This window comes from Myodes glareolus, chromosome 5, assembly GCF_982192425.1.
Source record: "Myodes glareolus chromosome 5, mMyoGla1.1, whole genome shotgun sequence".
NCBI lineage: Eukaryota > Metazoa > Chordata > Mammalia > Rodentia > Cricetidae > Myodes > Myodes glareolus.
In genome coordinates this window covers 13,270,524-13,298,238 of record NC_142030.1, presented here as the reverse complement: position 1 = coordinate 13,298,238, position 27,715 = coordinate 13,270,524, and the positions used below count along the sequence as shown (strand labels likewise).

Here is a 27,715-nt window from a genome sequence, read left to right as displayed (position 1 = left end):
GAAGGACAATGGGGCCATCTGAAGAATTTCACATTAACTAAAAGGTGCTTTGAAATGTTCAAAATGTATTTATACATACGTCCTATCTAGATCCTCATTCTGAAAACTTTAAAATTTTACAGCTTAAATATTTCCTGAGTTATACAATCAAAGAATGCAATCTGCATTTTAAGACTGTATTCTTTAAAACGTTAGTGAAAATGAAGTATAGAAAGTTAAGATGTATGGCCAATAGAATTAATTTCATGAGGTCTACCCTCCCATTTAGGAGAACTGCATTCAAAAAAAAAATTCAGGGGAAATACTTAAGATTAGTTTAATTAAGATGACTTTGTACTTAACAATAACCAATGAAATTTACAGAGAGACACTTTATTATTTTTCCCTAGATATGAAAACATACTTGAGAAAATGAATTGCTAAAAATTCTGAGTGGCCACAACTAGCCATTAACCTAAATGATTTATTTACTTTAAAATTTAGTTTATCAATGAAATAAGTTCATAAATTCATTTTAGGAAGAAAAACTCGAAGAGAAAGTGATATCTAAAAAGAGGAATGCTTTAACCAATCAAGACAATATCCAAAACTGGGATGAGAATTTTTTTTCTTACTATTAACAACGTGCAAAATGGTACATAAATAATTTCTCAGAAAAACCCTTTTCAGCAAGGAAAAGATTTCGTTTCTTATGGGTACTAGCTAAGAAAACAGTTAATGGCTTAAATACATGTTGGTTTAAGGACGAGCATATTAAAGCAAACAAGATAGTACTTTAGTATATTCTTTAAATAAGACAACTCCTGCTAAGTAAAAATCAGAACCAAACCAACTTATATCCAAAGGTTTATCTTAATATGGTAATGAGCAATAAATAAAAATAATTTTTCATCATCTTAAACAAGACAACATAATCCAATTAAATCTTAAAGTATTAGATACAGTAGGTACTTCAAAGAGCAATAAAATAAAATTGATAATGCTAGCTTTGCTAAGTACTTCCACCTACCCATCTATCAAGGATGCATGCACAATATTTAAGAGTAATAACATAACCACAGGCACACGAAGACAAGCTGAACAAGCTAATGAGACCATGCTAAAGGAGATAAACATTTTAGAAAAATTACGATAATTACATTTTAAATTTAAACTCCTTTATAATATAAGTCTTTTTCATTGGTGTTTATAAATATGACTTCTACTGAACTTTTATTAGTAAACATGCCTAGTTATCAGGTTTTACCCTTTAATCCATATTAAAAGGGAGAAAAACGGAAGGACAATTTAAAAACTCACATGAAAAACCTGAGAAAGTATCTTGTTTCTGACAGCAAAGAAGCGGCCCCATCCCATGAGCAATCATCTCAGCAGAAAGTCACCTGACAACGGTCAGAATGCAGGCACCACTATCACTGCAGACTGCTCCCAACCAAGAATCCCGAGTCTTTCTCGTAACTGGACTACTAGCAATGTCCCTGCACTTGTCATCTTTCAGCATCTCCTTTATGGTGACTTATTTCTGTTATGAGTACAACACTGATTTACTTCTGGCAGGGTTGCTGGAATTCTACTGCAGCCTGCATTTCCCGAAGATACTCAATTATTCATCACATCATATGCATAAGGCTAACAGCTTCCTGCTTACTACTGATGCCATTAACTCTTTCGTTACTAAATCTGAGATTGATTATACAGGTAAATTCAGTATCACCAGTTTAACACTGGTAATAAATGAAAAAACACTTTTCTTTTTTTAAAGCAAGCCATACAATAAAATCTTAGTTAGGTCTAAGGGAACCTGTGTGAAATGCAAAAGGAAACAAACCTAAAGCAATGAAAATTAATCAAGAATGTAGAATTTTAACATCTTTATATTTCTAAAAGTAATATAACCCTCTATCAACTACCTTTGGCCTTTGATCTTGTTGCAGATGCTAACCTGTCTCTTAATGTAAGTTCTGAAACAAACACCTTTCAGGCTTTGCCCACGGCCTTTACTATTTCTATCATTTGATTTTTTTTTTTTAAAAAAACAAGGAAACAAAAACACTTTAAGCAAGATACTCTGTAATAGAAATCACAGGATTTCTAGCTTTGATCCGTATCCCTCTATGGTATTATTTTATTATTACATATTACTACTACAGCAGGCCCTCAGGACATCTGGGCTTTAAAAGAAATTAGTGTTTTCTATTATTATTATTATTATTATTAGCGTCTTAAGATAATTTGTAAGGGGAACACTGTTCATCTCAGCATTTTGTATTTCTAAGGATTAAAGGAGATAATGTTTGCTTAGACTGGCAGGGATTTGATTTCCTTCCTGAAAAGCTAGTCTTTGAGAGACAGGGCTCAAGGTCAGCATTTAAAGGTGTGGAATTCACACAGCCCTTCCTGACACAGAGGAAGTGAAAGCAAAGGCGAAAGTTTGTTCGAAAGTGAAGAATATAATGGAGGGAGGGAGGTAAATCCCTAAAACAGACTATTCAAGTTGTATTTATATATTTATGTGGTGACACACACCTTTAATCCTCACACTCAGGAGGCAGAGGCAGGAGGATCTCTGTAAATTCTAAGTCAGCCTGGTCTACAAAGCGAGTTCCAGGACTGTCAGGGCTATATTAAAGAGACCATGTTTTAAAAGGAATAAATAAATAAATAAATAAATAAATAAATAAATAAATAAATAAATATTAATTAAAGAAAAAAAGCCATGCATTTGAAAGGGAATGGGGATGGGGGGTTTGAATGCTTGGAGGAATGAAAAGGAGGAAAATGACGTAATTTATACTTTAACTTTAAAAAATTTAAAACCCTTAAAGTCACCAAATTCCAGATTGTGGGCACTATTCAGAGACATGAAAAACAATGGAGACTTTATGGTTGTTTTTTTGCTTTTCAAAACAGAGCTTCTCTGTGTAGGCCCTAACAGTCCTGGAACTTGCTTTGTAGATTAGGCTGGCTGCAAACTCACAGAGATCCACCTGCCTCTTGTTTACTGAGTGCTGGGACTAATGATGTGTGTCATCCCTACTAGGCTAATATTGCATTCTTAAAACACTTTCACAGTATTATTTCAAATTTTGTTTTGAAACAAAAAGGTTTAATAAAAGAAAATCATCTATCTCAAGAAATGGAGCACTGTGTAGTTATAACCACATATGAAAAAACCCAACATCATCTACATCTCTCACTCATCTATTTAATCTAGAGTAGTGTGTGTGTGTGTGTGTGTGTGTATTTAGCTTACTCTCCTTTGCTACCAGAAGGTAATAATCCTTCAACTTACAGCTTCAAATGTACTTTTTTATCATTTACTTTTCAAAAAAGAAGAAAAATGACTACAAACAATAGATAAATTGCAGATCATTTATATATACACTGTACAGGCCCCTCCATCCACCATGATTTTATTTTTATTTTTCCTTTATTTTTAACCAAGGAACTACAGACTGTTTCTAGTTTCTAGTTGAAGAAACTTTAGGAGTCAACTCAACTAGATGCTCTGGGGCCTATAATTTATCCATCTTGTCATATCCTGATGTTCTAAACACTAAGCTGTGCCTCTTCATTCATTTCATGGGTTTTTCTCCCTAAGCATAGATCAGGACCTTTCACGCCTTTCAGCCCATTGTCACTTCAAGGTGTCAAGTATACACTCAGAGAAGACAACACATTTGCAGTGGTAGCATGTTTAGTTTATTACTGCAGCATCTGTTAACTTTCAACCAGTATTATCTATTCGATTGCAATAGAAATACAGAACTTCTGACACCTCTTCCCTTTTACTCTTATTAACGAATTCCAAAGCCTGTCCGTGAAGCCTCCTAATTTCCCCTCCTATATTCACTGACATTGTTCTTGTTTGATGACTGATTGCTTAGAAGTATATTCAGTGTTGAGAAGGTTAGCACATACTCAGAGAAGGAAGAAACAGAAACAGTAACACTTCTGTTCCCTTTCCCATAATTTACATTTTTTTATTTTTGTTTTATAATACATATGCTACGCTAACTCCAAAGTGTGCATATGCATTTATGAAAAATCAAATTTGCCTACTTTTCAGCAAGAATTGAAATAAAAGGGCTGGAGAGATGGCTCAGAGGTTAAGAGCACTGATTGTTCTTCCAGAGGTCCTGAGTTCAATTCCCAGCAAGCACATGGTGGCTCACAACCATCTGTAATGAAATCTGGTACCCTCTTCTGGCCTGTAGGCACACATGCAGACAGAACACTGTAAACAAAATAAATAAATAAATCTTTTTTTGAAAAAAAAAAAAAGAATTGAAACAAAGAAAATGTTTTTTGAGACAGGGTCTTACTGGAGAGCACAGCTTCCAAAGACATTCCTTAAGTCAGAACTCTGAATATAGGGTTGAAGAAAAGGCTCCACGGTTACAAACACTGGCTGCTCTTCCAGAGGACCCAGGTTTGGTTCCTAAAACCCGCATCAAGAAGTATACAACTGCCTGTAAGTCCAGCTCCAAGGGACCTGACACCTTCTGTGGGCCTCCGTGGGCAACTATGCACAAATGTATAGACACTTACACACACACATAAATGAAAAAAATTAAAAAGCCCCCAAACCTCTGAATATATATACACCATTCAGAACAGCTCATCAAAATTCAGGACTGTCCTAGTTACACAGGTCAGCTGGCTCCTTTTCCACGGGAACCCTATACTGCCTGTGCCCTTCTTTCTCTCTGTACACTAATTCACTATATTTCAAATAAGTTGCTTACTCAGAAGCCTCTATCAAAAAATAACATAGGACAGCAAAATATCTAAATAACAAGAGTTTGAAATTGATTTTTGAAATTCAAAACTACACGCAACTTTACTGTAAAAGTTTTAGTAAGTTTAAAACAAACTGCTTCCACCATGAGACTTATTATATAGAATTAAATACAAAGTTCTTTAAAAATATTTATTTATTTATTTATTATGCATACAATATTCTGTCTGTGTGTATGCCTGCAGGCCAGAAGAGGGCACCAGACCTCATTACAGATGGTTGTGAGCCACCATGTGGTTGCTGGGAATTGAACTCAGGACCTTTGGAAGAGCAGGCAATGCTCTTAACCTCTGAGCTATCTCTCCAGCCCTAAATACAAAGTTTTAATATGTATTTTTGAAATAACATTTAAAAACTGTTTACACGGGGCTAGGAAGATAGTAAAGGTGCCTGTCACCCAACCATGCAAGCCTGCCTGAAGGAAAGAACCAATCCCACAGGATCCTCTTATCTTCCTATGTTACAGACTAACATGCTTATCTGTAACTAACCTACGCCCAAACACAAATATTGACAATCCAAATACCACTATCTCTCAAGTGTAATTATAACAATGTACCTTTATTTTAATGTGTTTTAAAAAATATGTTATATTAGGGCTGAGAAGATGGTTCAATGAATTTTGCCTCCCAAGTGTGGGGACTGAAGTTTAAGTCTTCAGAATCAATCACTGATTGAGGTGGGGTTTAATGGCCTGCCTAAAATTCCAACTCAAAAATCAGAAACAGGATACTTGAGCAAGACCTAAAATGTCAGCACTCTGGAATCTCAGGCAATAAGATTTAAAGTTAGCTACACAGTTGTATTCAGTCTAAAATAGCAAAACAATGTCCTATTTAATGTTTTTAGTGTCGTGCCATTTCAAACCAAGAGTCTGTTATTTATACGAAACATTAGTATATTCGAAAACAAAACAAATTCACCCATCTACCACACCACCATTTATTGTCAAATATAAAAATTAAAGAGAGAAATTTAATTCAGTAGAGCAACATTCCTGTTCTTAAAAATCCATAAACAGGGCTGGAGAGATGGCTCAGAGGTTAGAAGAACTGACTGCTGTTCCGGAGGTCCTGAGTTCAATTCCCAGGAACCTCATGATGGTTCACACCATAATCTATAATGAGATCTGGTGCCCAGAACACTATATACATAATAAATAAATTTAAAAAATCCATAAACAAGGGGATGGAAAAATAGTTCAATGGTTAAGGCTATTCTTCCAGAGAAACCAGGTTTAACTCCTAGTACCCACATGGCACTTCACAACGTCTGTAACTCCAGTTTCAGGAGATTTGACACACTCACAAAAACATACATGGAGGCAAAGCACCAATGAGCATAAAATATTTTTTTAAAACTCCAAAAATGTTAATCAATTATTTTGCTTGAGAAAGCTATATAATAAACCTAGTAAAGCATTCTAAATACCGATATTCCATCTATCATTTTACTTTCCTCACTGACAATTTCTACATTAACTTTAGCCTTCCATTATCCATCCTACAAAAAATAAGATGTAAAGTGGCAGAAATGCTTTCTTCATCTATCAACACTCATTATAAAAGTCTAATATCCATAAGCAGGATCTAAGGGTTCTCTACTTTCTCATGTAATTGCTGGATTATTACTTTATACTGTCTGCTTAAATAAACTGACTGCCTCACTAGACTTGAAGACGTTCAAAGAAAGCATAAAATCATTCAATGACGAAAAGAAATGAAGAAGGAAGAATATGACTCCTCCTAGGAATGGAGAAGGAGGTATACTGTAGATAAAGGGGAAAGCATAGCCAGAGCAAGGACATTTGGGGAGTCCAGATGTGGACATTTGGGGAGTCAGAACGTGACCCTGAGCAGTGCAATGACAGAGTGCAGAGGGAAAAGGGAGAGCCAGGAGAGCAGTGGGTAGGTAACCAAGTGGCTGGATTATATAAAGAAGGGCAAAACTCCTGGACCCAAGAAGTTTAGGGTAGAGGATGAGTCATGTATGCCAGCCATACTCTGTAACAGGTAGGAACTGAGGGATGTTAAGAGAACCTGGTAGCCAGGTCTGCCTTGAGATATTAAACAGTCACCTCCGCTAGCCACTTGTCCCAGATTTAGGACCTAAAACCGCATTTATCTTCCTACTGCTTGCAACTATTATATACTTCGGTATGTAGACAATTGGTACAATTAAAACATATTTTTACAATTGTTTTCAACTTTTAAACAAGAAGGTATACTACATGTTAGCTGTACTATGTATCTACATCTAAATAATTCAGACATAAAAAGAATAAACAAGAATTAATGAAATATTATGTACTTTACAATAAAGGAGTAAGAGAAACATACAAGAGGGCTGGAGAGATGGCTCAGTGGTTAAGAGCATTGCCTGCTCTTCCAAAGTTCCTGAGTTCAATTCCCAGCAACCACATGGCGGCTCACAACCATCTGTAATGAGGTCTGGTGCCCTCTTCTGGTCTGCAGACACACACACAAAATATTGTATACATAATAAATAAATAAATATTTAAAAAAAAAAGAAACATACAAGATCAGAAATACTTAAAAAAATCTAGGAAAATTCTCCTTAAAATACTCTTTATATACATAGAAAAGTACAGACCCACTAGCTGTGGAGATGTGCTTGGAAGGCAGGGGCTGGCAGATCTCTGTGAGGTAGAGGTTAGTCTGGTCTACTTAGTGAGTTCTAGCCCAAGCAAGGTTACATAATAAGACTGGCTCAAACACTAAAGATTCCTATATAACTTAATCCAAGTTCCTGCCCTGTTTGAGCTATTATCCTGACTTCCTTCAATAGATATGGAAGTGTAAGTCAAATAAACCCTTTTCTCCCCAAGTTGCTTAGTTATGGTTTTATCACAGCAACAGAAACCCTGAGACAGAACCTGCCTCCAAAAAAGCAAAAACAAAACAAAAGTCCTGACAATATTTCAGAAAACACAATGTATCTGTTTTTTCCTTGTGAATCATCTTAGGAATTACATTCAAAGAAATAACAAGTCTACCTCAGAAGAATCATTTTTAGTAACTTTATACAAGTAACATGCTAAATTTATTTCCCAAACCTATTTCCTAAGAACCATTTTGTACAGTATTTACACTGCCTTCCAGATATTTCTAACCAAGAATTGTTTTCTCTAGTAAAGACAAATAAGATCAACAGTGTTCAATAATTCATTGTTCCTTTATTATTCCAGTATCATATAGCACAGTATCTAAATAGGAATACAAAAAGTCTGTCCGATGAGGCTTTTATTTAAAATATTGGTTAGATATATCTATCTGATCTAGATTATTAAAACAAGAATATATGGTATTAACTCAGAGACAACACACGAACGTGTATATGGACATGAGCAAGCTGGCACCGCTACACTGTGGAGGCCCAAAAATGAGCCTATTGCCACTTTGTCTGAAGGTCAGAGTTTGTGGTTGCTTAAAATTGTTGATAACAACCATGGCTACACACACACACACACACACACACACACACACACACACACACACACACACGTCCTGACCTAGGGTGTGGTTACTTGGGTCTTTTGATTTTAAGACGCCCCATACAGGTAGATCCACCCCACTCTGACAAATGGTCAGTACTCCTTTTGAAACAGAAAGTTTGGCCTTGGGAGTGGCTGCCTTCAGAATATTTGGTCTAGGGTGGGTTCACTGCCTAAACAACAGAATGCTAATGACTTGGTATCTCAAGGTATTGAAGCAATTAACTGTCCTTTGTATCATGTTAAATAAGTCTTTTGTTGCCTTCTTCCCCATTTTGTGTAGAGGTATAAAACTGTACAAAAAAATTAAACTCTAGGATTTCAGGATTCACACGTACTATCCTTTGTTTCTGTTTTAACTTTACTTGCGTCTTCATCCTCTTTACTATGTTTTCTGACCCCCATAGATGGTATTTTTGTCAAAGCTGGTCTCTGAAACTACACCTATATAGATGTGTGAAAAATTTTTTCAAAATTAAAAAGCAAAATCCGTGGGAGAGATTTGGTTGCCATTCTATGCTGCAATTAAATCACATTAGAATTGGTTCCTAGTTATTTCTTCTATCAGTGTAGAAGACAGAGGCTATCCAGTTCAAGCCTGTTTGTCCTTTGTATCCTATAGAGATAACAAATTGATCGAATGGCATTCAGTAAAATGTCTCTCTAATTCATGAACAAAACTAACAAAAATTGCAAATACAGGTAAAACAAGTATGTGCAAATTATTGTGCCTGTGGAGGAAAAGTATCCAAATAATGAGATGATTCCCTGCAGGTCACCAAAGCTTAGTGAGAGGCAAGTGTGAAGACAACTTGATGTCTACGCAGAGAAACAAGGATGCAAGGCTGACTGCAGGACAGCAAACTTCAGATTAGACTAACTTTAAAGGCTATGAATTCCAGATTCACCACAAAAGTAGGATCTGCCTCTTTGTTTTCATGATGCCTCTTGGGAACAGAACAAGTTCCATAACCAAAGACTATCTTGGTGCTCCCTAAAAATCAGACATGAATTCAGGAGACTTCACGAAGAGTGGGTCAGGAAGACTCTAAGAGAGAGGTTGGGGAAGGGGGCTCTGAACAGCAACGGTCTAGACCTGTCGTGGCTAGGACTTTCTCCCACAGCTATGGTTACTCGCACAAGGTCAAGGCAACCTGATCAGACAACATTCCAGTAGGAAGCACTAACAGGACTCAATAATTTAAAAAGGACATGAAGGTTAGAGAGGGATTGCTGACTGGACAGCCTACTGAGGGCACGCAAAGAGAGAACTGGGGTCAAATATGTATAAAATACATTGTGTACAGGTATGAAACTGTTAAAGAATGAATATAAGAAGTTCTAAAAATAAAAATTAGACAAGTTATACTCAAACTAAAGTAGCTTTCCTAAGTACTGATGTTCATTAACACTGAAGCAACTATTTTTAAATTTATTATAATGGTAAGGTTTATTATAGTTTACATACATAAAAAGAACTCAAGTAATATAACTGTGGAGGGGGGAGTAAAGTCAGTCAGGCTGTGGTGATACATGCCTTTAGTCTCAGAACTTGGGAGGCAGGCAGATCTCTGAATTAGAGGCCAGCATGGTCTACAGAGTGAGTTCCAGTCAAGACAGCCAGGGCTGCAGAGAAACCATCTCAAAAACAAATGGCAGTGTCAGGGGAGATGTGAGCCAGCTACCAGAAGAATAAGATGCACTAGGTGACAGGTAAAGCCACATGCCATGTGGCAAAATGTAGATTAATAGAAATCGGTTAATTTAAGCTGTAAGAGCTAGTTAGTAATATGCCTGAGCTATAGGCTGAACTTGTGTAATTAATGTAAGTTTTTGCGTGATTGCTTGGGGGGGTGCTTTAGGAAAAAAAAAACGCTCTGCCCTGGTTTACATTTCTCAAGGCCTGTGTGTCTCAGGACTTGTATTCTCTTAAAAACTACAGAAGATCGTGGAAATCTTGTTTACTAGGTTCTATTCACTATTGTTTTTTGAGATAGAGTTTGTGTGTGTAGCCCCAGCTATCCTGGAACTCACAGAGACCCACCTGCCTCAGCCTCCCAAGAATTGAGATTAAAAGTGTTTCACCACCACCCAGTTCCACTAAGATTTTTAACATTAAATTGCTTCAAGTTTATTCATTTAGAATATGAAAGCTGTTACATTTAGAATAGTAACATAGTGAAATAAAGAATGTATATTGTGACTTGAACAACACAGAGCTATGTTTTTATAAGCCCTGTTGTGGTCCGTCTCCCAGATGGATTTGTTGGAGGATTCAATCAGTGAGGTACAGTCTTGAGGGAAGCTACTGGGAGTGCTGCCCTCAGAAGGGAGCTGGATCAGTCACACAAAGACTTTTCCTTTTCTTCCCTCCCTCCCTTCCTCCTTCCTTCCTTCTTTTCTGTGTGTATTCAACAGATACGGTTTCTCTGTGTACCCCTGGCTATCCTGGAATTTAATTTGTAGACCAGGTTAGCCTTGAACTCAGAGATCCACCTGCCTCCTGAGTGCTGGGATTAAAGCCGAGCGCCACCATGCTTGACCACAGGAGGGTTCTTCTAAGAAATCTGTCCCTGCTGCCTTCTAGTCTGGCAAAAGTATGTGTATGACTACCACCATGATGTCACCCGTTATGAGGCCTTCACAAGAAGTCTGTGTTATATACCCCCAAAATGCACTGAACTGTCGGCTAATAAACTTTTCTTACAATGCAGATGCTCTTCGGTATTTTATTACAGAAAAAAATGGGCTAAAACAAAGTCTTCTGATATTTGGCTTCACAGAAGACAACGAGACTATTCTCTTTATATTCAATACACTATAGTATGTTGTTTTCATTGATGTATAATAAAGGGAGCTTCTTTTTAGGGAAGCACTTTGTAGAGATTTAGACAGGAACTACTCAAGTGTCTGTAAGTCACATTTACTGAATCCCTAAGTGAGGGTTTTAAACTCAGAGTCCCGATTCTACTTCTGTTTTAGCAAAACAAACAAACAAACAAACAAAAAACCATAGTAAGAAGCCAACAAACAGAGCAATCTAGGTAGCAGTTACTCATGGTGATGACAGTCTGTAAAATGGGTTAACTTTTATTAATTATCCACTCAATTTCTCTTTTAATGACTAAGACGAACCAGATATGAAATTATTTCAAATATACGTTAACACAAACGCTAAAAGATAAAGCTGAACTGAACAAATGGGAACACTGACATTTAACTAGTCCTTGAAAACCAGAAACCTTATCCCAATTCTAGTCCACAACTTCAATTACTTCTTGTTGGAAAATGATGAGAAGACCAAGAAAAGATGCTAAAGGGGAGGGAGAAAGGGAAACACACAGAAAACAGCCTTTTAGGCCTAATGCATCCAATGTAGGTGAAGACACCTAATTATTCTCTTTTGGGGAAACTGAGAAATTAGTCAGTCAAATTGTTTTCTGATTGAAAAATCTAATCACACTGAGATGAAAATCTAGGCTTTGAGGTATAATACAAAAGAGGTGAGGCCCAGAAAGTAAAAGTGACTCATTAGTTCCTATTCTTTTTCAAAAGCTAGACATTATCTCTCAAAAAAGATTCATGTTTTTCTTTTACGTGTATGGGTAATGTGCGGCATGCTTTGTCTGTGAACCATGTCATTTAGTGCCTTTGGAGACCAGAAGAGGACATCAGAGCACCCGAAACTGGAATTAACAGATGGCTGTGAGCTGTCGTGTGGAGGCTGGGTAACACTGGGTACCACTGGGTACCACTGGGTACCATATCCTAGTCCTCTGCAAGTGCTCTTAATTGCTGAGCTATCGCTCATTATTTTAACAAATGTCTTTAACTCAGTATTTTGTTACTGAATAATAAGTATGTGACTCTGTCCAAAATCGTTGTATGTATAATTAGTCTTTGTTCTTTCACAGGTCACTGAAAATCAATCAGTAATATTCAGTCCAGAATTATGCATCTCCAATAAAAATGAACATTCACATGTATTATGAAAAATGCTAAACTAATTCTAACATTGGTTCTCTAATTTTATTTCCTTTTGCTATTTTCATGTGTGCACGTTTGGGGTATATATGCCCAGGCCCAAGGTTAGTGTCAGAATATTGTTTGTCCTTAGGTCTGACTTTCTCTCTTGCATTATCACAGTCATGTCTGGTTTTAGGAGTTGAACACTGGGAACTTGGCTCTTTGTTAATTCCGCTTTGCATATATAGGCACACTCAAACAACGGGTGACTGACTTTCCTACAGACAATAACAGCTTTCACAGGGGAGAGGAAAAGAAAAGAAGCTGGAGTAAATCTAACAAAGTGCACTTTTTATTCTCAAAATAAGTTATTCCGCATGACATTTTCTTAAATTAACCCCCAAAATTAACATTTTATACTTTAAGAATGCCAATGGTCCCTGTGTCATCTAATTCCCATGACCACTGACTAAACCATTCTCATGATCTGTAAATGAGGAAACCTCTCTAGAGCGTGGGACCTGCCTAGGCCTCACTGCAGATGAGACAAGACTAGAAACTAAATTCCAAATTCAAGTTTTTCCACTAAGTCACATTAAATATCTTAGAACTTTACTAAGAAACACAAGACAAAAAGTAAGAAAAAAATTTCTGATTTCTTTCTCAAACTAAACTGGCTTTTTTTTTTTCAGATGTTAAAAGAAAATGTCTTAGAGGTTTTAAATTGAAAGGCAGAAAAATCACAGTAAAAAGAAGAAAATCAGCCACTAGAAAATCCAGCCGTCTCCTTGGTTGCACATGTGCTTACCTGGAAACTGGGAAGGACACTAGACACACTAACCCGGCACTACCATAAAAATGGAAGATGAATAAACAAGGAGACATGAACTTGCAACTGCTGGAGGATTTGAGATGCCATCCCAGAAGCAAATGTTACCTCCCCAGAAAGATTACTTCAGGAAATCTAAGAATGGAGAGCAAAAGCACCATCCAAAATTAGCATGGGAATCCTCCCCAGGCCCAAATGTATATGATTCCATTAGAGCTGTGTTAATAAAGTTCCCTAAATAGAGGATGCCCAAAACTAACTTTGTTATCCACTTAATAATCATCTTCCTAAAGCCGCTTCCCATTCTTTCTACCTCTGGGTCAGGGCACCAACTTCACCAGTGCTCCAAACTGACATGCCTGGATATCATATGGAGACGTCATTTACTCCTTGCTACATCACAGCGAGAAGAGGTTGAATTTTAAAATAAGAGCTAGAAACAAATGCCACTGTCTGGCTTTAGGTCCTAGGGCCAGGCTAGTGACCTTCAGCCCAAATCCTATTTTTAATACAGTAATATCACTAAACTCACCAGTAAAGCTTATCACAGATTAAGATCAGAAACAAAGTAAGTAAGCAGTCAAGTCCAGTTCAGGAATGCTGTAATTACTAGACGAAGGACGTAAGCAGAAGCTACAATGGCAGCATGGTAGAGAGAGTATGCACTCAATAGATGCTGATGGCCTCCGCTTCACTGTGTTCCTTTCCAAATCTTTCTTCCATGTTCACCACTTCACCACTTTTGTACCACACCACAGCACGGCCTGACTATCCGCCTTAGGGCAAACAATAACATGATCCTCAAGACACCACAGCCCCCTTCCAACCTTTCTAACCTTATCTGTTAGGGTTTTCCTATGCCCCAGACCACTTCGGTTCTCATGTTCCAACCACATGGTCTGCTGTTTCCCAATTGTCACACACCTCCCATGACAAGTCCATGCAGAATACTCTCTCACTGAGGAAGCCCAAACACCTGTTGGTAAAGTTTGCTCTGATCCTAGAATTTTCTTTGGCAATCCAAAGACTTTACTTTAAACTTTCCCAACATTCTGGCTTTTCTAGCTAGCTCTAGGCCAGGTATGAAATCCAAGAAGGAAAGGAATGGACTTTATCGTATTCATGTTGTTCTCGGTGGCCATCAGCACAGCACAGTTTTGAGATTATAAACTTAGGGTTGCTCTTATTCATATCAGCAACATGACTTTAATCTTAGCACTTGGAAAAAAAAGGCAAGAGGATCTCCATCAGTTGAGGGTCAGTGTGGTTTGCATAGAGAGTTCCAGGACAGTCAGGGTTACACAGAGACCCTGCTTCAAATAAGAAAAACAAAAAACCAAGAATTTCTGAAAATATTCTGAAATTTTAAAAATCCAATCAATTCCAAGTATATCATAAAGATATTACATAATGCTGAGAATAATGCCAATGCTTATATAGGAAGTAATATTAGGCCAGGTTCACGTTTAAAAAATTATTAGAATCTCAAAATTTATTATAAATCTGCTAAAAACTTCAACCACAAGAAGGCTAGCTCTGGCTATGTTCTCATTCACAACAATTAAAAAACAAACCGTCTTTTCGTTAGTAGTAAAGAATTTTGAGGTTTTTCTTTTGGTAAGTTATGTATAATCATGGTTGAACAAAAACATTAATCTAACTGGCATAACATTTTATTTTGAAAAAAATAGATTTAAAGGCACATTTCCTATTTCCAAATGATTTAAACCATTTACAAAAATGCAACAAGGCTGTGCAAATTTAACTAGGCCAACTATCATCACTAGGATTGACATTATAGCATATATAATCTATTGCTATTATCTACAGAAGTCTATTAATATACTTGATAAGCTAATACAGAAATAAAACAAACTGTTGATCTGTATATTTATTTAAACTGAGGCAACTTTTATTGGTCAAAAGAAAAGTTACACTGTGGCATTTGGTATAAAAGTAAGAACATTAATTCAGTTCCTTGGAAAAAAATCTAAGAACATGTGATTCCTTTTTTTTAAAATTCCAAATATAACTCACTGTATTTAGCACCTCCTGTACTTCCCTGTATATCAGATAATTGCACACCATGTTAAAAACAAAATAAAGGAAAACATTCTTGCCACCCACCTTCTTATAAAATACTGAAAATATTAAACATATACACGAGGGTAGTTCATGAAGATTAGAATGACTAGTTCAAAGAACACAGCATTTCTTTTCTTAATTAAAAAATATGAGGATTTAGAGGGCTTTGAAGGATGACAGCAAAGGGGAGAAGTGTAGAATCATTGGCTTGGACAAAAACCGACAGTACTGTGGCCAGGTACATGGTGGTGGCACACGCCTTTAATCCCAGAGGCAGAGGCAGAGTCAGTCAGATCTCTGTGAGTTTGAGGCTAGCCTTGTCTACAGAGGTCTTCCAGGACAGTCAAGGAGAGGAAGAGGGAGGGGGGAGAGGGGTAGAGAGGAAGGGAGGACGGGCAGGAGGGAAGACAAGCAAGTGCAAGAGAGAGCACACTACTAAAAAATGCTCTGGAAAGCCATGTAGTACCTCAGTAGCTGTGAGCTAACCCCACATTAATTAGAGAAGCTCTCTTACTCCCCCGACATTTGATCCATTTGTACTGAGCCTCAGGGAAAAAAAAAATTGTTGGTCTACAGTGTTACAAAGAGAGACCCTGTCTCAAAAAAACTAAACAATAACAACAAAAAATTGTTTGAATAAAGACACTCATGCCCTTAAAGTCTGAGAATCTCTAAGAAAGGTTAACTGACAACAGAAATGTTTGATTCTCACGTTAGCACCTACACAAATATAAACAGTGACAGTAAATATGGAATATGGCTTTACAAAGTGGTAAAACAGGCTGAGGATGCAGCTCAGTGGTAGAATGCTTGCCTAGCATATACAAGGCCTTGGGCTCAGTTCAATTCCAAGCACAATGGAAGGAAGGGAGGAAGGGAAATGGCAACACAGTATAAAGAATAAGAAAGAAATGGCAATTAGTGTGATCAAAGTAATTATATATGAAAATAGCAAAGACAAAAAAATTAAGAAACAGGTAGACTGGTGCGTAAAATTGTTCTGCCTTCATGGGCAAGTTTGTTCTTTTGCATCCAGTCAAATGCACTGGGCTACTGTTTACATAGGAGTATGAAAGTCAAGCTTTTCCAACAGCTTGGGTTAACAGAAAGACAGCAGATGATTTCAACAGATGATTTTTTTTTTTTTTTTTTGGCTGTGAACCCAAAGCAAAGAGCTTTGGCAAGGGAAGATAAGGTCAGGCTGCTAACAGTATTGTTTGGTATGTTTGCTTTAGGTGGATGGGAGGGGCCCGCACACCACAAGGTAGAAGACATTTCTATTTTGTTGTGAGAATCTGCACAAGAAATCACATCCCTTCCCAAGGAAGGCCACTCCACATCCCTTGAGACAGGGGCTATCTGTAGCCCTGGCTGTCCTTGAACTCCCAGAGATCCACCTTCCTCTGTGTCCCAAGTGCTGGGATTAAAGGTGTGACACACCAGATTCTTAATATTTATTTCTTCCCATTCTTTCACTTCATGGACAATTAGTGCCATCAAAATTCAGAAATTGTGATGTATGTATTTATTTATTTGGTTTTTCAAGACAGGGCTTCTCTGTATGGCTTTGGCTGTCCTTGAACTCAGAGGCTCAGAAATTGGTATTTATGGTAAAATAATTTCCTAAATAAATAAATGATGCTATCTACAAATTAAAACCGTGTTAATGTTTTGTTTTCTCTGAGAATGAACAAGACAGAATAGAACCTAAAGCTTCAGTGCCAATAATTTGGTCCATGACAGAGATAACTAATTTCAACCAGTTTATACTACCACAACTGAAATTGTGAAAAAGAGATAATGTATTATCAAACTTGTCTCTAACAATAATGCTATATACTGTATGCATCAAAATGCTTCTACAGCAAATAAAACCATTGAATTTCCTATTTGCAAAGCTTTACATAATTCAAAACAGTATTTCTTAATGTTTATTGTTTTGTAAGAGAATGTAATTTGAGTCTCTCCACATTAAGCTCAATTTCAAATAATAAGGATCAGAACAAAACCCACTCTATCATTTGCATTTTAAAAACAAACTGCAATATTACTCACTGAAAAACAGTATTTTCCATTTGGTTAAAACAATAACCAGTATCAACAATAATTTGAACAACACTAAGTGACATTTAGTTCTTAACTGGACCCCCTTTTGAAGGCTGAGATATGAAAATGGTAGTTGGTTTCAAACACAGGAAGATAGAAGCTGCTATGCACACACTCTTCAAATTATGTAACTGACCTATTTAAGATAAATGAATCACGATTCTAGTTCCTTTTCCAATCACTACAAGATAAATCTATTCCTATAATATATGCTAATAATGCAAGGTGCCGACAAACACAGCATAGGGACTCTGAGATTGAGCTCCATGCGGCCAGACTTCATTATCCTGTTCTTGGACTAAGAGATGAATCAGAATAAGTTCTAATGGTTCATTTCCTCAAAAAAAATTCCAATATGAGAACAAAATATGTTCCTTACAGATACTGATTTCCTCCAAAGAAAACTTTATATAAAACAGATACAGGTACAATTGCATAAAATTTTCTGCAAGGTCTCAAAATGCCTATTCCTCTAACACTCATTTCTAAAACAAAGGAGTCAGATGCTTTAATCCTTTTCATGCTTCACTTATCTTCAGGATAAGATATAACATTTGTAATGGATTTTAGAAATTCTGTATCAACAAAATATCAGTATTTCATTTGATTATAATACTCATTAAACTACATGAATTCTAATCACAACATTTATATCATTAAAATCACTACCAAACATATAACACAGGAAGGAGTAATTATACATATTTTTTCATATTTAACATTTACTGATTACAAAATTTATTGCATTAAACCAAAAGTTTATCTCTGACAGAAGGTTTCAACTACTTGGGCTTTTAAAAGTGAATTATTTCTAATCTTCTTTTTAAGCAACATGTAGTCTAAGAATTCAGTTATAGCTTGGGTAAGTTGAGGGCATGCCTCTAATCTTCAAACAACCTTTAGAACAGTGGTTCTCAACCTGTAGTCACGACCCTTTGAGATTCTTTCACAAGGATCATTGAAGATCATTAGAAAACACAGATTATTTATATTATGATTCATAAGAGTACCAAAATTACAGTTATGAAGTAACAACGAAAGTAATTTTATGTTTGGGAGTCACTGTATGCAACATGAGGAACTGTATTAAAAGGTCACAGCATTAGGAAAGTTGAGAACCACTGCTTTATAGTCAAGCTCTTATCCAGTAGACCTTATTCTAATTTTAAGTCCTTAGGATCAGCAGTGGCTTAAAAACTGTATTTTAGAAACCTAGTTTTTTTTTTTTTCTCACAAACAGCAAATAACATCAGGCATAGTGGTATGACTAATATTTCAGATATCTGGTAATCAGAAGGCAAGAGGGTTGCCTAATGTAAAGAACTTGAGACTAGTGTGAGCAATATAAAGACCGTGTATCTCTCTCTGGTGGCTCTCATGTCCTAGGTGTAAGAAGTAACTAGACTAAACTCACAGGATTATGCTTCTAGAATATACTTTCAACATAAAGAAGAGTTCACATTTCTGTAAAAAATAACTTAGGAATTACCTTAAATAGATATATGACTTAAAAACTAACGAGAAAGGTTTGCTTTTACATATATATAGCATTTCAGTTGGAGAATACAGGGAAAGCACAGACACTTTACCTGCTTCCTGTGAATTTAACACTTCTAAGGCATGCATCATGGCACTTGCGAAGACATTGGCATCCTCTTTGCTGCCAAAGTTGAGACCATACACCTGTCTAGCATCCCGCCATTGGTGGAAAGTCTGTGTAGCTTGATTGTACTTCAGTCCTTTAGGAATGGCACAATTTATCACGACCTAAAAGACAATAATTCATTACAAAGTCAGGCTAGTCACTGGGAAAATAATACAAGTCAATACAAACCCTGACAGTGGGTTATTGATAAAACTTGTTCCTAGCAGACTTTGTCAAAAGTAGTTGGAACAGTTACTTAGGGTAACAGTATGTCTACAGAAATGAGTCTGATGGAATTTAAGATATCACAGGTTACGAAAGCCCTGCTTTAAAATAGTAAATCAACAAAAGGAAAGCAATGTACCTCATTACATATACTTTAACTTGTCTGTTGGAAAACTACAAACACAAAACTGGAACATTAACTGTGAAGGGCCCTCTTGACTCCTCCCATCCGAAGAGAGTATCTCTAATACTACAAACTAGTTTTATAAGATTTGAGAAAAACAGTTATAGAATTGATGTTCAGAGGTGTACTTGTTCTCTTTCTTCAAATTCACATTTGAAAGTCATCAACCCGTACATGCAACTGTGGTTTATTAATTTTCACTGCTTTATACAACATTCCTTTGTAAATAAACTGCCAATCTGCCCATTCCTGCACTAACACTTCTATAATCTAGAATTTGTGGCTACTACAAATAATGACATGAACACTCTACTGAACATCTGGTGAATACAGCACACATTCTTACTGAACATGCACCCATGAGTGGTATTAGGTCAACTGTACAGCTAACTTTAGTAGAAAATGCCACACAGCTTTCTAAGCTGATCCTATCACTTACTCTTCCTGAGTAGTGTATGAAAGTCTGTATGACCCCAGACACTGTGCAGCATTACCGCTGATAATGTTGGTCTTTATAGTGATCTGGTGACTCTGAATGTGTGTCCTTGTGTTTTAGTGTATATTACATTACTCTGATCACTAATAAGGTTTAGTACATTTTCAACTTCTGAAAAAAAATTAATTTATTATATTGTGTGTGCATTATGGGGTTCAGAAAAAGGCCTGCATGTCATAGCACATGTGTAGAGCCCAAATGACAACTGTGCGGCATTAGTTCTCTTTCCATCTTTATATAGGTTCTAGGGATAAAACTTAGGCTGCCAGGATGACTTTACCCACTAAGTTATACATAGGCTCCCTTTGTGTCTTTTATTTGCTTCAAAATAATTCTTTTGTGAATTCCTGCTTACATGCATTAATAAACCTCTGTTCCCCTTCTCTCCTAAGTGAGCCATCTTGTTCTTCGCAAATTATCCCAAAGGAAAGATGTTTGTCTGACAAATACCTTGTACCACCCATAACTTTATCCACTTAGTGATACTCACTTTCTTCTATCTCAAATTGGCAATCCTTTTTTCTTTTAATATTTTTGTGTTCTGTTTAAGAAGTATTTCCCAATCTCAGTAATGAAAACAGTACCTCTGTCTGTCTTACAGAAGCTCTACTACTGTTGAAATTAACATCTGCATCTCTGGGACAAGTGGAATTGATTGACTCAAATCTATGGTGTAAGATAGGATCCGACTGACTTCTGTTAACCAAGATGCAGGTTTACCCTTTGTCCTACATGGTGTTTTGTCCCACTGGCAAATATATCTAAAATTTACCCAACTCTAGTGTCTTAACTACTGAAGTTTTCTACTAAGTCTCAGCCAGTAGCTTTGTTCTCCTACTCTGTTCCTCATTACTGCTTTAGCTATTTCTGGTTCTCTGTATAAAGCTACTATTTACACTCTAATTGTTAATTTCCAAATTTAAGACTGTACGGAAACGCTGGGCAGGGGTGGCATACACCATAAATTCTAGCACTCGGGAGAAAGAGGAAAGTGGATCTCTAAATCTGAGGCCAGTCTGATTTCAGAATGAGTTCCAGGATAGCCAGGGCCACACAGAGAAACCCTGTCTCAAAAAACAAGAAAACAAAACAAACAAACACCCAAAAAAATATTGTACTGGAGCTAACAATTTAATCACTGATGTCATAGAGCTATCTCATGAGTGTATTCCTTATTTAGGCTGGCATTAACACTCAATAGTTCTCTGTATTGGTATCTTGAGCGCTTACCATAAATTTTCAGGTATTTGATAAAATATTGTTATTTGGTTTTAAAACATTCTCCATAGGCTCATGGTTGAACACTTGGTCCCTAGCTGGTGGCACTGTTTGGCAAAGTTGTGGAACTTTTCGGAGGCTGAGCATGTCTAGAGAAAGGGGGTCACTGGAGACAAGCCTTGAAGATCTACAGCCTGTGGCTCCTAGTAGGCAACTCAACGTGAGCAGCCAGATTGCTGTTCCTTCTGACTTTAGCTGTTTCAATCAGCATATTTTATTACAGCGTCAGAAAGGTCACTAAGACACCATTGCAAACAACATTAATTAAATTCATTTTCTAACTCAGATGACAACATACCTAGAGCACTTATTAAACTTACTTCTTGATTCTGACCTATTACTAATCTAAGATTTATTAATTCTAACAAATCCTGCTAATCCTAATGATTTATGTCCACGTTTCTTGCCTCAAAATAAAATCATGTTACCTATAACTTTTTCATATCTTCTTTTTAAATCCTTGAACATTTTATTTTCTTTTTCTTGCCTAGTCTACTAATTAGACATGCAACAATGTTAAAAAAATATGGTCAATACCAAGTATCTTTTATCTGATGCTAGATTCTGAAAAGTATGAATATTAAGCTTGTAAGAAAAAACGAACAGTGAAATGCTTTAGTCATGATAAATAAAAGCAAGGCCAGAAAAGAAACAAGGCTGCTGAGAAGATAGGGAAATGAGTCATAAGCTGACTTTACAGACAAGGTTAATACTGTAGCAGGTCATAAGAGTGTAAATATTCTCTGGGCAGTGGTGGCGCATGCCTTTAATCCCAGCACTCAGGAGGCAGAAGGCAGGCAGATCTCCATGAGTTCGAGGCCAGACTGGTCTACAAGAGCTAGTTCCAGGACAACTAGAACTGTTACACACAGAAACCATGACTCGAAAAACAACAACAACAAAATTAAGTATTCATGTACTGCTCACTTTGTTGTGGTCAGGTTGCATGAGATTACCTGTAGCACACAGCTTAGGCATACAATATGCTTCCACGGTCAGTCGTACACTAAGTAGTTACCATTAAGTGATAATATTTAAACTTTTTTTGTTTATTTGTTTTGGGCTTTTTAAAAAAAAAAAACAAAACAAAACAGGGTATCTCTATTATGAAGCCCTCACTATCCTATAATTTGCTATGTAGACCAGGCTGGTCTTGAACTCACAAAGATCCATAGGGATTATGCATGTACCACCACAACAGATTACATTTCTTATTTTTAAAGATCAGTTACAATGTTGTCCCATGCTCAAAGGTTAAATGATTGAAATAATTTATTCCTGTTTATTTGTTTTGAAGATAGGATCTCACTATATACCCCTTGCTGGCCTGGAACTCAGAGAGAGATCTGACTGCTTTTATCTCCCAAGGGCTAGTAGTAAAGGAATCCTCCATGGTTTTGTCTCCACATGTGATTCAGGCACATACACAGGCAAAACATCCATATACTGGGAAAGAAAAGAAAGGTTTTTGTTTTGTTTTGAAGAGAGGGTTTCCCTGTGTAGCCCTGGCTGTCCTGGAACTTACTCTGCAGACCAGGCAGACCTCAAACTCACAGAGTTCCATCTGTCTTTGCCTACCAAGTGCTGGGATTAAAGGTATGAGCCATCACAGCTCGGCTAGTTTTTAACCTTCTAGTTTTCATTTTGTTCTCCATTATATCATCATGGGCAATACTGGCACGGCACTAACCCTCTGGTTCTCAACCTGTGGGTCATGACCCCATTGGGGGTCAAATGACCCTTTCACAGGGGTCACGCACATATCAGATATCCTGCATATCAGATATTTACATATGATTCCAAACAGTAGTAATGTTTATATTGGGAAGTAGCAACAAAAATAATTTTGTGGTTGGGGGTCACCACAATGTCGTAGTGTTAGGAAGGTTGAGAACCAGTCTAACCTAAGGGACCACTCTGCTGGAGGACAGATGAAGAAAGAGAGCAGGTGGTGCAGTTGAACAATAGACAGGCAGCAATGAGTGGAGTTTTGGTGTCTAGAGGCTGTGTAACACAACAATGAAACTGGAGAACAAAAGAAAAGGAGAGGTGAGGGAGGAGGAAGGGGGCAGGTAAGATACGAGGTGAACTAATTTCTGTAAAGTAACTCAGAAACGATGAAATTTTCTCATCAGAGAAACACTGTATTTTTAATCAGGTGTCCTAGGAGTTCCAGTACAATTGATGTACAATCACCTATGTAAGGAAGACAAACTGCAGCTTCTATTTCTCAGGGAAACTCCAAAATCTCCTCAGACAAGAAGAAGAGGACTTGCACTTTTTGAGATGCAGCCTCTCTCTGAGTCCCAGTTGTGTACAGAAGTCCAAGTTTCAACGCCCATTCGCTACATGCATGACAAATAAAAATCCCGAGGTATTAACACCTGACAAATCAACTTCCAACTGAGGGTTACTGCAGCGTGGGTTTGCATTCCATCTTACTAGAAAACTGTGGGTCTAACTTTCTTTAAACAAGAACTCACGGGGTACCAGATAGAACTTAGGTGTGTTTTCTCCATACTTTGTAGCAAGATGGTTTTAAACATGAGTTAGATTACATCTTGGAAAACATTTAGTAAATCTACAACCCGTCAAAGTTCCTGCTGTTAGTATACAAAGAACACCAGGAAGCTTGATCTACCTTTCCCTCTGCCTCCATCTATCAAAGAGGGACCAAGATAACAAGCAATCAAACAACCCAATTACTTGCTTGAAAATTTGGAATAGGGAATTACCAAAAGCTCAGCTGTCACCTTAGATATGAACTAGAAAGAAAACCCTAATTATTCTGGCACTACTTAATGCTTACTACTTAAAAAAAAAATCACTTATGAATTTAACAATACATTCTGAAATCATTTAAACATTCAAATTCTTTCTTTAGCCTCAGAAAATAAATAATAAGTAAATAAGTTCCATAAGCATACAATGTATTCTTTACATTGTACTTCATCTTTGTCTATCCTGAATTTAGCTTATAAAACCTAGTCATGTGGATAGCCAAAGAAGACAATCTAATGAAGAAAAAAAAAATCAAGCAAACAAAAACACCTCTAGTGCTCAGTGAGGCTTGATGGCCATCAGTCTTCAGATCCTACAAAGCGGCAAGAGAAAACAGACTCCCAGGAGCTCTGCTCTAACCTCCACATGTATGCTACCACATGTACAAGTCTGTACTTATAAGTATGCACACACGCACAAATACAAATTGTAAAGGATTTTAGCAGACCCTTACCTGATGGTCTTGAATCTTTCTGCCCACCACTCTGAATGTGTTGTTGCCTGTATGGTGATATATATGTACTCTGCTGAACCCAGTTGAACCACCAGCTGGCACCCACTTCTTATTGGCATCATCATAAACCATCACAGCAGCTCTTGCCTGACAGATACTCTGTTCACTGTAAAAAAATAAAATTCAAATGAGATATTTAAAATATGAGAGGAATGCCACAAAGTCATGAGCCATGATTAGTCAACTTGGCAGTCAGTTGTGAACAGTGGATCTTACCCCATGGGTGAAGTCTAATGGGAAAGACAAAAAAAGAGTATAGTAAGGATGGGGTCTGGGATCCATAGAAATACAAAGAATACGAGAAGTATTTTATTCTAAATATATCTTATTATCAAGTTGAATAAATCTATTAATACAACTATAAATTAACCATTATTTAACTATACGATGGTGACTGTCTGAGATTTATTTTCTCCTTGTGGACAAAATTAGATTTTTCATTAAGATCACTTCAAAGTCTCTAACAAATACAGTCAAAGGAGTATCTGCTCTTCCAAACACAGATATAAAACTAATAATCAATGGTTAACAACATGACTGATTCCTTTCATTCCCTTTAGTCAAGTTAATATTCTACACTTGGAATATTTTTTTCCTTCAAGTGTATTATAGGGGCTGGAGAAAGAGCTCAGAGATTGAGATCTTATTGTTCATGCAGAGAACCCATTTTTGAGACCCAGTACGAGACACACACACACAAAACTAAAAATAAAAAAGACTAAAAGATGATGTCTAAGGATTCTGCGAGATTTAAAATCCACTTCTTCACAGATAAATACTAAAAATGGAAGACCAGAATTTTTGGTTCCTATCTATCAAATTACTTCTTATTAAGTGATACTGAGACACACAAATAAAGACAAGGCCAATTTCTTACTAAACAATACATTCACCTTTCAAATTTTCTAATGTTCTTGGGAGGAAACCTAAATAAATGTTACCTTTTCTATGACACACTTCTTTTTCAATATCATACATCAAAAGAGAAATTAAAAAACAGGCACTGTTTACTACTCATCCAGTTAAACTAACAACCTCTAGAGCAAGGGTTCTCAACCCGAGTGTGGGTCACATATCAAATATACTGCATAACAGATATTTACATTATGATTTATAACAGTAGCAAAATTACCATTATTAAGCAGCAACGAAACAATAGGGAATTGTATTGGGAGGGGCTGCAGTGTTAGGAAGATTGAGAACCACTGTTCTAGAGAAATAAGCCTACTTTTGAGGGGTTAATACAGATGCTCCTAAATAGTTCATAAATTCCCCATCCCATTTGCAATAACAATACTTGTTCAGTCTACCAATTTCTGCCTCAAGAAATCTCACACAATACGCTGTGTGGTTTTCCCCAAACACCCTCAGAAATAGTTACCCCCACATTCTCGCCTTACTAATGCGTCTCTCTATCCATCCAAGAGGAACAATTGATGTGGGATTCCAATCTGTATGCCGTGAATATGTTTTATTACCATTGGTTAATAAAAAAGATGCTTTGGGCCTATGGCAGCGCAGAATACAGAAAGATGTGAATTCCAAGCAGAGATAGAGGAGAAAAGAAGGTGGAGTCAGGGAGATGCCATTTAGCTGCTGAAGGAGACAGACCACCAGAACCTTACCAGTAAACCATGAGCCTTGTAGTAAATTATAAAATAATAGGATGGGTTAATTTAAGATTTAAGAGTTAGTTAGTAAGATGCCTAAGCTACTGACCAAGCAGTGTTATAATTAATACAGCTTCTGTGTGATTACTTAGGGTCTTGGGTGGCAGGGAAGCGAAAAAGCAGCCTCCATCTACAAACAATGAACACAGCTTTGCAGGAGGAGGCTTGTGTGTGCCCTGATGACAAAATCATGGGAACAGAAAACACTTCACTGAACAATAAATTTGCTTCAGATTAATTAGTTGTAATTGTCTGAATTTTCCATTACGGAAATTCTACAAAACCTAAGCTGTAAACAGCAATGGTATAGTAAGTCCTTTGGTGCTATCTGAACTTTTATGCTGCCTAAAATTTTCTGGGACTAGAAACGAGTCAATGGCTAAAGCCTGATTTTTTTTTTAAAAGAGTATTATTTAAAGGTATTTGTCAGTACAAAGGCTGAAAACTCATTACTCACAAGAGAAACATATATTAAGTGACAAACTTTCATCTAAGTACAGCAAAGATGATTGAAATAAGGAAAGGTCAGTACTTCGTACTTACAACTGCAGAAACAAATGTACTATGAAATGGAAAAAAAGATAAACAAACCTGTGAATTAATAATACAAAACGAAATCTTTCAGTGTTCAAAAATTAGCACTGGCCAGGCACAGGCACAGGCACAAGCCTTTAATCCTGTCACTTGAGAGGCAGAGGTAGATGGATCTCTATGAGTTTAAGGGTTATAAAACATGACTCCATTCTTAAAGAAACATAAATGGCATTTCAGGAGGCCACTAAAGCCTGATGACTTGAATCAGATGCAATACTGCACACCTGTAACGCTAGTGCTCTCATGGGAGACAGAAGACTAAGACAGGAGACTCACAAAGGCTCACAGACCATCTAACATTTATCTACCAACTCTGGCCACGGATGTGACACAAAAATTAATCCAATGGTAATCGAGTTTTTTATTTCATAGATCTACAAATCCAAAAAACAGATTGAGTAAATCAGTACAGAACAGGATGCTAATATTTTGGTCTATTACCATTTTGGTTAGATTAAAAACTGTAAAGGGAAGACGATCACAAGTTGTGAAAATGAGGATTTTTTTTTTCAAACAGAAAAATGGGACTAAAAGAGATGGAGAAATGTCTCAGCAGTTAAGAGAACAGCTGTTCTTCAAGATGACTCTGATTCAATTCCCAGTACCCATATGGTGGTTCACAATGCTCTGTAAATCCAGTCCCAGGAAATCTGGCCTCCGCAGGTACCAGGCACATACATGGTGCACACAAAAACACATTACTTTAAAAAAAAATCTTAAAATGATCACAATGTAGTAACTTTAGTTTTCTGGACACTAAATTCATGTTTGTATTTTCTTCCTCTATTTTATTTTAGTCCAGTGAAATAAGACAGCTCTGTGAGGTATGGTAGTATACCTGTCATCTCAACACCCAGGAGGCTGAGGGCTAAAGATTGCTGGTTTACTCCACCCAGACCAGCAAATATACACATACACAGACACAAAGTGTAAAGAAACACAATGTTACTTTATGTATGATTGTAGCTAGGTCAGTTAATTCATTTCTAAATATATTCCTGAACAGAATGAAAGAGAATGTGCATCA

The 27,715-nt window shown here is 36.8% G+C and overlaps 1 protein-coding gene across 7 annotated transcripts in view; it reads right to left on the bottom strand.

Annotated features, from left to right (window-relative positions):
- Enah (ENAH actin regulator) overlaps positions 1-27,715 on the bottom strand; it is a 103,335-nt gene that overhangs the window by 29,811 nt on the left and 45,809 nt on the right. For all 7 annotated transcript variants that reach the window (XM_085687608.2, XM_085687606.2, XM_085687605.2 and 4 more), the window contains exons 2-3: positions 24,365-24,530; positions 18,891-19,068 (exon numbers count right to left, since the gene is read on the bottom strand). In XM_085687608.2, coding sequence (XP_085543734.2) covers positions 18,891-19,068; positions 24,365-24,530 — 344 coding nt within the window. The remainder of the gene's footprint in view (positions 1-18,890; positions 19,069-24,364; positions 24,531-27,715) is intronic.